General features: G+C 34.6%; 1 protein-coding gene across 1 annotated transcript; it reads right to left on the bottom strand.

Moving 5' to 3' along the window:
• Window positions 1-5194: 5194 nt before the first annotated feature.
• On the bottom strand, window positions 5195-6244 carry LOC126795391 (probable protein phosphatase 2C 8). The gene has a single exon (XM_050522234.1). It carries the CDS (start codon window positions 6242-6244, stop codon window positions 5195-5197), a length of 1050 nt encoding a protein of 349 aa, XP_050378191.1.
• Window positions 6245-11460: the final 5216 nt, after the last annotated feature.

Raw genomic sequence — 11460 nt, 5'->3', positions numbered from 1 at the left:
AGTATTTATACTCTCCAATTCTCTAACCTACTCACCAAATTTTAGTATCTATCATTCTATAATCCAAAATTTGATTCAATTTTGAAAGAGTTTAGAGGAGAAGAGCTAAACCTGTGATCTGAGCTTCAATGGTGCAGGGGAGTGGCGTCTGGCGACGGGCCGGCGACGAGTGATGATGGGCTTGAAGCCTTTAACAATAAGATGATTAGAATTTAGAAGAAGAGTAGAAGACTTGAGTCTCGGGGAGTCAAGAACAGCTGAAGAACTAAAGAAGTTTGAGAGAGAGAGAGAGAGTGAGAGACTCACTCCAGCCCGTGCTCTTAAACAAATTTTTTTTTATAAAGGGTTGGGTTTTTTTTTGTTTCAATTTCACTTGGGCTCCAGCCCAGTCAAGCCTAGGCTGGATCCGCCCATGGTACCACATACCCATGTTTTTTAATATAACCCTAACCTGAAAATCCTAAATAACGAATCATCAGGTTACCCATTCGGATTTTGACATGTGTCATTATTTATTTTATTTTTACCAATTTAACAAACACATTTATAGTCATATTAGTAATTTTGTCGAAAAACATATAATAGAGGTCATCAACATATTAATTACACTAAATGAGACAAAAATTATCATTTATAATCATGATCGTAGTAAATTTTGTAATTTATTAGTAAATCATGTAAATATAATAGGTTATGATATTTTTACACAACCGGACAATTTGTTACATAAATGAGAACAGATGGACTATTTGTGTAAATATAAAAATTTATCACATTTATAACACATTCGTCTTTAAATTTGTAAAATGAGTCACGAACATGTAAATATGGTCGTGATCTTGTAATTACACCTTATAAAATATTTATTACAATATTTTTTTTTATCAATTGTCCTCGTACATTCGTACTAACATTATGAAAAAACGTAATAATTTAAAATACTATCCAATTACAAAACCGAGCACTATATTACATGAATGGACTAGTTTTTCTAAATATAAAAAAAGGCAAACGTTCGTTTAGTCCCTATACTTTTAGTCATTCATTCATTTAATCCATGAAGTTTCAAAGTCATCTATATAGTCCTCGAACTTCCAAATTTTTTAATTTAAAAGGTCCATTCCGTCAATTTAACCATTAACATGATGATGTGGCAATTAAAGATCCTCCAAAAAAATGTAAAATGACAAAAATACTCTTAGATCAATATTGTCTTCAATTATCTAATAAATTTATGATTTTCACCTTAAGTTAAATAAATTATATCAACTATGAAGATATAAATAAATAAATAATGGAAATGACTTTTTAAGTAAATGCCTTCAATCTCTTAAAAATATGTTGAAAAAAAAATATACTAAAGAAAATATAAGGAAACATTGATATAAAGATATTTCGGAAATTACACATTTTATGGGAGGATAACGGGGTGGACTATCTATATTAAAAGTTGCAAGTTCAAGGACTATATAGATAACATTGAAATTTTATAAACTAAATAAATGACCGACTAAAAGTACAGAGACTAAACAAACGTTTGCCCATATAAAAATTTACCACTTGTACAATACATTCTTCTTCAGTATGTATAGTGAGTCATGAACATGTATTTATGGTCCTGCCCTTGAAATTACAACTATATGACATTTTATTACAAATTTTGTATCAATTCTCCTTGTATTCGTAATAATGTTATGAAAATCGTATAAATTTAAAATATCATCCGATTACAAAACCAATTATCTATTATATAGATAAGGACACATTGACTCTTTTGTGTAAATATGAAAATTTACCATATTTACAACACATTCGTATTCAAATTTGTAAAGTAAGAGATATACTGTAAATATGATCTTGATCTTATAATGACAACACATACGATATTTATTACAAAACTTTTATCACTTGTCTCTGTATTTGTAATAAGCGTTGTGTGCAAGTGTGATTATATTCTTAATGAGGAAGATTACAAATTGTACCACTCAATTACACATTCGAGCACTGTCTTACATTAATGTAAACACATGGTCTCTTTTGTCTAAATATGAAAATGTACCATCTATATGAGACATTCGTCGTTAAAATTGTAAAATGAGTTTTTTTTGTTCTTCGGAAACAGTGTAAAATGTGTGTTATAAACTTGTAATTACAAGGATAAGTTTTAGTTAACAGATCGAATCCTATCAATGATACATCAACTCAAAGATAGATGACAAATTTCTTTCTTTTATCAAAACAAAATACTAGACTCTGAAACTTTAAATGCGATGCCCTAACTTTCAAATTGGAATTGGGAAATTAGAATTAGAGTGGAAGAATCTGAAGCTGTATAAGGGAGACCTTGCCGCTGTGAATACCAAACACCGACATCTTGATCAGTTGGGATACTATTCCAACATATACACAATTTCAGTGTTCTAAAAAGGGTTAATTCCTCCTATGGTACCTAAAGTAAAATATGGCTACTTGGACAATTTGGTATTTGAAGTTCTCATTTGTAAGCCATTTTGGTACATCTATCAATTTTGATCATATTCTTAGGGTTATTTTCGTCATCATATCCCTAAACTCATTAAATTCACATTTTTCTTCATTTTTTCATATAATTGCCTCTCTTTAGAGATAATTACATTGATATATATACTCCACCTAGCATATACTTCGCATATATCGAAAAAGTTTTTTGTCTTAATATATTTATTGTATCCTAATTATTTTCTGCAAAGGAAATAAATTGTCTTTATGCAATTATAATTTTTTATTAAAATAATTTTTTTAAATTACTTATAATTAAAATTAATTTAGATTGATAGCTACATTATGAAAAATTATATACGTAAATCATCATATATACTAAGTGGATGAGTTATCAAATTTTTAGTGATAATTTAGAAGCAATTTGGAGGTATTATGAAAAAATGAAGTAAATGAGAGATAAGATGACGGAAATAACCCTGAAAAATATGGTCAAAATTGACATAAGTACCAAAGTGGCCTAAATTTGAGAACTTTAGGTATCAAATTGTCCGTTTTCATACATCAGGTACCAAATTGTCTAAGTATTCAAACATTAGGTATCATAGGAGGAATTTACCCTTCTAAAAAACGGCCGCCTAACGCTAGGCGGCGGGTCACCGTTGCGTTTTAGGCTATTCAGTTATCTGTGGCGGTCGGGTGATTAGACGAGGTTAGGCGGTCCTTGGAGGTTTGACTTTAAAATTTTTTTTTAATCTTTTTTTTTTGGATTTGGGGATTAGACCATTTGTGATTGTAAAAAAATATTTACCTTTTGTTCTAAATTTCTAATATTATGGTATGAACTTTAGATGTGTTGAGACTATTTTGATTTTTAAACATTAATATTGATCACTTTTTTACTCATTATATATTTAAATCATATAAATAGTATTAAATACATGTATAAAAATAAATAACTATTTAATAATTTAAAACCGTCTAGCCACCGTCTAAGTATAACCTAGCCGTCTAGGCGCTAGGCGCTAGACGGTGATTGTCCACCTGGCTACCGCCTAGCGTTTTTCAAACCTTGTATAATTCTAATCAAAACAATTAGACTAGGTTCTTCTCCCAATCAAACAATTGCAATCAGCTGCGCGCCAACTGAATTAGATCTCTTTATTTTTTTAGATGGTGACCGGGTAAGCAAGTCATATGATTTCCATTAATATTTTTAACCCTTAGATATTTTGCTAAGGCATAAATGCCGATTTGCACCCCAAATTTGGCTGAAATTATCAATTTGCACCCCGAACTTGCATTTGAGTCAATTTACCTCCTAAACTCGGTAAAAATTACCGATTTACACCCCGAACTTGTATTTGAGTCAATTTACCTCCTAAACTTGGTAAAAATTGCCGATTTGCACCCCATCCGTTAAATTTAACTGTTTCTATCAAATTTTGCGTCACATGTCATGCACATGAGGGGTAATGTTGTCATTTTCTATTTATATTTTTCTTAAAAATAAATAAAAATATTCTTTAAAATGAGGATTATTTTGTTAATCAAATTATTTATTTACATTTTTTTTCTACATACTTAACCCTACTTTGAATTATATATTCAACATATCCACCCATTCAAATATAGTGTGTTGTGTATAAATATATTTTTATATGTACACATTGTTAGAGGAGGAACAAAACGAGAATAATAACGACGTAATAGAACAGAACGTAACCGTTTATTGATTGATAATGAGGCCAATATATAGGCATTACGTCGTTATTATTCTCGTTTTGTTCATCCTCCAACAATGTGTACATATAAACATATATTTATACACAACACACTATATTTTAATGGGTGGGTATATTGAATATATAATTCAAAGTAGGGTTAAGTAGGTAGAAAAAAAGATGTAAATAAATAATTTGATTAACAAAATAATCCTCATTTTAAAGAATATTTTTATTTTTTTAAAGAAAAATATAAATAGAAAATGACAACATTACCCCTCATGTGCATGACATGTGACGTAAAATTGGATAAAAACAGTTAAATTTAACAGATGGGGGCAAATCGGCAATTTTACCAAGTTTAGGAGGTAAATTGACTCAAATACAAGTTCGGAGTGTAAATCGGTAATTTTTACCGAGTTTAGGAGGTAAATTGACTCAAATGCAAGTTCGGGGTGCAAATTGATAATTTCAGCCAAATTTAGGATGCAAATCGGCATTTATGCCTTTTGCTAATCAAACGGTTAATATTATTCTAAAACTCACGGTATGCGATACAGCCTAGTACTGTAGAATTTTCCACCTTCTTGGGCAGACTGGCAGGCGCTCTTCTTGAACTAACATCACATTCCATGTACTAAACGTAATGTGTGTGCGAGCCACAAAATTCTTTTATAACAAAATAGAAATATATTAAAGGGAAAAACCTCTTGGGCTTCCATGTTTACAATATGAAACAGTAAACTAAATAAATATTGCCCAATGTCTACAAACATCGAACGTTACCAATACATATTGCATATCCATTGGTGTTATGACCCGGCGCTACAAAGCCAATAAATACATACATCATAATGAAAAGATCCACTAACAGATCGATATCCTCTAAAAAAAAAAAGTTCCACTAATCTACATGCATGAAAACGAAAACAGAACAAAATAGAGGTATAGAAGAACCGCTGTTCCCTGACTTCTAGCACCCTTAAACGAGTTCAGGCCCGCCTGGACTTGCTGAGCTCAACCACAATGACTGTAATATTATCTTTGCTCCCTCGAGCCAGCGCCAGTTGGGCCAGCAGGGCCGCGGCATTTGCTGCCGGACCTCCGCTCACCCCCTCCGAACACCTCCTTCTGGTTTGTGTATCCAAGCATCTCCTCACAACCTGACACGCAAACTCATTCGATACGACATCCCAAAGTCCGTCGCTCGCTATCACCAGAAAGTCGCACAACCCGTTCCTTTTATTGACGGTCACCTCCGGCTCCGATATCACGTAAGGCTTCAGGTAATGGTCGCCGATCGACCGCGACGTCGATAGAACTCCCAGTACGCGGCTGCCTTTCCAGTCTATTACTCTCCCTCCCGCTGCCTCCACTCTTTCCTTCTCGTCCGGACGGTCGGGGTTGTGGTCACGTGACAGAGGTACAGCAACGCCGTCGAGGCACAGAACGGCACGTGAGTTGCCGGAGTTTGCCACCACAATTTCCTCCTTTCCTACTATAGCAACAACAGCGCTGGTTCCCACAGTGTTCACCGAACCCTTCGCCTCGGAGGCGGCGGCGCCGACCTCGTTATCCATCTTGGTGAAGCAGGTGGTCATGATCTTCTCCCAGTCGACCTCTCCGGCGCCGTTGAGGCCACGTATCCAGGACGCCTCCTGAGCGAGGAGCTGATGCAGGCGGTCACGGCAGGCGTTGGAGACGCAAGAGCCGCCGTGGCCGTCGTAAACGGCAAAGAAATGGTAGCCGTCGAGCTTAGTGACGGCCACGGCATCCTTCATCACTCTCCGCCGCCCGATCACCGATATGGAACCGTACAACTCACACGGATAGCCTGAACTCATACCCTTATCTTCTTCCTCCTGAGACATCCTGATATCGGTGGTGATATTCGTCTCCTCCGACCATTGACCGGAGGAGGAATCACCGGCTTCGCATGACTTGGAAATGGCGGCATTCGGTTCCATGCTACGCTGCCTCTTGTTCTTGAAGCACTCGTCGAAGCAAGGAGGATCGACGTCTTGTGGATTCAAGCTCTCCATGGGTAGCTTCTTTCGTCTATCGTCTTCCACTTTTTATCTTTTAGTGGTCGCTAAATCTCTCTCATGCATGTCTGGTTTGGTTTGGTTTGAGATTCTTGTTCTAGTTCAGGTTGGGAGCTTTGGTTGCTGGCATTCCTTTTAAAAGGGAGAGATCATGAGATCTCGAGCGTGGGTGACAGGCGTTTCTGTGAATTGGCAACACGTATGTGTCGAAGAGGTGGTCATGTACTCTTGTTAGGGTTTTGATGATGAGGATGGCGTTCTTATAGAGATCAGATTTCGGGTTAAGCGGACACGAGTACAAGTGGTTTTTGGTTTCGGCGGGAGAGAGGAGAAGAGAGCCGGTGGTTTTAAATTGTAGCGGAATAGCGGGCGGCCACTCTTCCTCTTCTTCTTTTTCTTCTTCTTCTTCGATCACTCTAGTCAAATTAACTGTCAAACTTGGAGGGTCCGAGTCTTCGATGGAAACATTTTCAATTTCATTTCCTATTGGGTCTTTGACACGTCAAGGGGGAAATGTGCTTGGCACTTGCCTCACGTGGCTTTCAGAACTGATTCTCTCTTTTATGAATTGGAGAACTATGCACACGCAAGTACTATTCCTTTGGCAACGTTCGTTTTAGACTAGTCCTTGCGAAAAAAAAAAAAAAGGATCACAAACACGTAGCACCGAAAGAAAGGAAACCGGGATCTGAAGAACTCGTCAGACAATTTGCCAATGTCATAGTCTTCGATGGTGTGTGATAATGAGTTAATATACTATAATGATGGATGTTATACATCCAATATTCAGACGTTTGACAATAAATATTATTTTTTTGGCTTCACTCAAAAAATAATGTAGACCGTCAGATATGTGATATATAACATGTATCAATATATATTAGAATTTTCCTGTGATACTCGGCACATTTTATATATATTTGTTCTAACTAAATGTATTTCAGAACTGTAAGAGTTATTTATAGAGGCCGGCCTTACTTCATTTGTAAGAAAAATGTTGAGCAGTATAGTGCTAACTGAATTAGAGTATATATATATATATATATATATATATATATATAAATGTCATTCCGCTAAATGATCTTTTTTTTTGTTTAAAAAAATGATAGCTCATTAACCAACTTTTTGATTATATTTCTACATCTACACCATTCAACTTTTAGGGTCTAATGTGTAGATCATCTCTGTAAAATTTCAACCAAAATGGTGATCGTCAAGATATCAAACTTGGTGAAAGCAATGGACGAGTTAAACCTGAACCGTTCATGCTTTTAAATTTAAATCTCAATTTTGAATGCCTTAAAAGTCTCAAACTTTGCTGAAATTTTACAGAGGTGATCTACACATCAGACCCTAAAAGTTGAACAATGGAGATGTTGAAATGTAATCGAAAAATTGGTAGTGACCTATCCCTTTTTTAAATAAAAAAAAGTATCTCTCACTAGAACGGCCCTATATATATATATACATATATAGGATTTTTCTCAGCTACGGAGATCTGCACCAATGGTTTTAGTGCGGATTTCTATTTTTTCACCACTTTTCAATCGAATTTCCTCATCTCCACCGTTTAGTATCTAGGTAATATTGTGTAGATCATCTCTGCAAAATTTTAGCTAATTTGGTGATCGATAAGACCGTTAAAATCGAAAAAGAAAAATGAACGGACTGAATTCTGTCAAACATGAACCGTTCATATGTTTAACAGAAAAACGCAATTTTGAGAGCCTTAACGATTACCAAATTGGCTGAAATTTTGCAAACATGATTTACACAATATTATCTAAATAATAGACGGTGGAGATGATGAAATTTGATCGAAAAAAATGGAAATCCGCAGCCAAGAAGGGTGAAGTTCCAGTTTCTACCCAGAGTGAAGTTTCACTCTGAAATTAAAGAGTGAAGTTCCAATTTTGACACAATTTTCGGTTAAATTTTTTCACTATAAGAAATTCAATATTTAGGTATGTTATTCAAGATCATCTCTACAAAATTTCATCTAATTTTGGACATTGTTAAGGTATTAAAATTAGATTAAATCGATGAATGAATTAAAATTGTTCAATTGAACCGTTCGTGTAAATCTCAATTTAAAACCTCAAACCATTGTCGAATTAGATGAAACTTTATAGAGATTATCTTGAATAACATACCTAAATATTGAATCACTTATGGTGAAAAAATTTAACAAAAAAATGTGTTAAAATTGAAACTTCAGAGTGAAGTTCACTCTGGATAGGAACTATATATATATATATATATAAAAGATACCATTGAGTTTCATATCAAGACACTGCCCACGGACAGTCATACATGAGCAAAACTGATGTTGGCATACTATATATCATTGCATTATGTTACTTCAATTCTATCAAGTGATCGCAATCGTGCAACTCCAGTTCGCCGTTGTTCAAAGTAAAGTGGTCGATCATGTGGTGGTAATCGGACCAAATAAAGATGCGGCATGTCGCCTCCTTACGGCTGCGCTGCTCATCATTCAAGAGTATTCAGCTCTCTGCCAGTGTGCATTATTGTTATGTTGACCGACAACGGCCGCAATCTGAAAGGGCAAATGTTGCCATCTTTTTTTTTCTGATGGAACTCTGTCTTTTGTAATCTTCGTATAATTAAACTATCGCCTCGCTCAAGTATGTCAGGGCGGTTCTTGGTTATATGTAAGACAGTGATGCATATGTTTCAAACGAGCTCCTTCGAAGTTTGAACCAAGCATGCGAGAGGTGTATAGGATACTTTCCCACCTTTGTACCTCACCCTTGAGACATGATCGATCAGAAAACCAGAAGCTAGTGATCGAGTTTCTTTGCTACTTTAAGCTAACTAATACCATATTATGGGTCTTGCATATTACTCATTAAGGCTGTGATGGTACTCTTATAATTAGTTTGTAATTGCATACACATACACACTCTAATTCCAACTGAATACCACACAAAACATGATTTCCGACCCTGGAAATGGTCGAAAAAACCTTCTTTTGGTCATTAATACTCTTTTTTAACAAAAAAAAACTCTCGTCGGAAAATGGTCGGGAATATCATTTCCGACAAAGTATTTCCGACCATACCATTGTTGGAATATTTATTTCTGACCATTTAGTTTAGTTTTGACCCTGTGTTCCGTCGGTCTTTTTTCCACTAATTATTCTGACCACAGTTTTATCGACCGATATTGTCAGAATTTTATTAATCGTATGGATTTCTTATTTTCAATTACAATTAATTTTAATTATTATATTAAAATAAATATATTTCAAACAAAATAAAGAAGATAATAAATGCACAGTGAAAATTTAGACAAACGAAATTTCATTCATTCAAATTATCCATAACATCCTTACTAGTACAAATAATACATAACATCATCCTTAACATCCATAATAGTAGAAATAGTGAAGAGATATGAGAAAAAAAGAACAAAGAGTTTAGTCACTTAGAGGCTATATTGCCTCATAGATATTTATAGATAACTATAAAGGTGATAAGTAGATAGATAAAGTGTCCGACAACTACCGACTCCTAAACAAGGTGCATGTTCCTCTTCAGAATCTCCATGAGTAGGTGAAATGATTATGTCATTTGGAGGTGAACTTGAAGAAGAACCCTGAAACACAAACCCATGATAATAAGTACAAAATTCATAGCAACATTTCTTTAAGTTTATTTAACCCATGATAACAGAAGACACACGAACGAGAATTAAATAGGATTCTAGTTCAATAACATTGTAATCTGCATAATGAAAAGCTTGAGAGTAAAGACCAGAAGTAGGAAATGCTGGAATTGTAAATGTAATTGACAAAAAGGCTGTTGTGACGTTCATGACCCCAAAAGAGATTAAAGAGGACTTCTTATATTACAAAGCGACCATAAAACGACAAAGAAAAACTAAGTAGAAGTTTGTGCCTGTTAAGAGAAGATAATATGGTTATGCTTCTAAACAACAACACGCACCTCAAGCCTTGTCGATATGTTCTTCATCTTAACATTCTTATCATATTATATATATTCTGTAATAGGATTATAGGATAGCATAGTAGATCTAAACTAATTTTCAAAGTTTTACAATTCAAAGTTTCAATCAAAAATGGCTACATATCCACCATGTACTCCTATCTTCAACTTTAGAAGCCAACTAGGTATGTAGAAAACTTAATCACCATGATCATATCATAGTAAAACAAGTCAGAACTTTGGACAAACTTTGGAACTTAAGAACATAAGTCTGAAATCAGATAATCATTTTACTAAGTTTCTGGTCAATAAAATCTTTGGCTTAATACGGAAGTCATTGGCTAGTTATTTCATGTTGGCTACTTCATGTAAATCATAGATGACATCTTAAACAACATCTGAGAACTGAAATTACAGGAGAGGGATCTATCTACAATTACTTATGAATTTTCAAATTTGAACACCAGTTCTAGACTTTTCTGATAGGTTTTTGTACATTAAAGGTTTTTGCTATAAACGAAATAGTTAGGCTGAGTAAGACAAGATAGCATCTTCATAACAATCGTAGAGGACATCTAAAGGATCAGGTAACAGTTGGAATCACAATAAAAGGATTTGTTTTCAATTAGTTATGCAATTTCAAAGTTCAGGTACATAATCAGTTTTCAGATTAATTTGTAGCACCTATAAGAACCAATTTCCAGTTATATTGTTCCATTATTGGATTCCATTTTTCTCATAACTAAACACACCTGCTCCTGATAGTTGAACATCTTCATTACTTACTTATCAGCTCTAAGTGAAGTTATGTAGATATATCATACTGTTGTTATGTTTCAGTACATGGAGAATTTCAGTTCATGTACCTCCTCATATACGTACTTAGCCATCGGACTAAACCCGTTGTATGCACTAACGTTAGCTTGTCACGATTCAACTTCCTGTTGAAGTCTACCAAAGCCAGGTGTGGGAAAACAAAACTCCAATTCAGAAACTACCTACTGGGGGTAAACAAACAATGCTAAACTCCAAAGACTCAATCTCGAACTAGATATCACACTAACCACTACCAGTTGGACCTAGCTAGGAAACTTCACTACAGCTTCCTCTATGAAAGTCATACAGGCAGTCTTATCATGCAGGTGATATACTTCTCTGCCTTACAAATGGAAAGAAATAATTCAAGTATGTATAGCTATGCTCTAACTATACTGCAATCTTCAAAGAACAAGTAAACAAAGA

The sequence above is a fragment of the Argentina anserina genome, chromosome 5 (genome assembly GCF_933775445.1).
Source record: "Argentina anserina chromosome 5, drPotAnse1.1, whole genome shotgun sequence".
In the NCBI taxonomy this organism is placed as follows: Eukaryota; Viridiplantae; Streptophyta; class Magnoliopsida; order Rosales; family Rosaceae; genus Argentina; species Argentina anserina.
This window is presented reverse-complemented; position numbering and strand designations above follow the sequence as displayed.

Excerpts from the sequence above, each read along its gene's own strand:
- LOC126795391 (XM_050522234.1), bottom strand. The coding sequence starts at position 6,244 with ATGGAGAGCTTGAATCCACAAGACGTCGATCCTCCTTGCTTCGACGAG.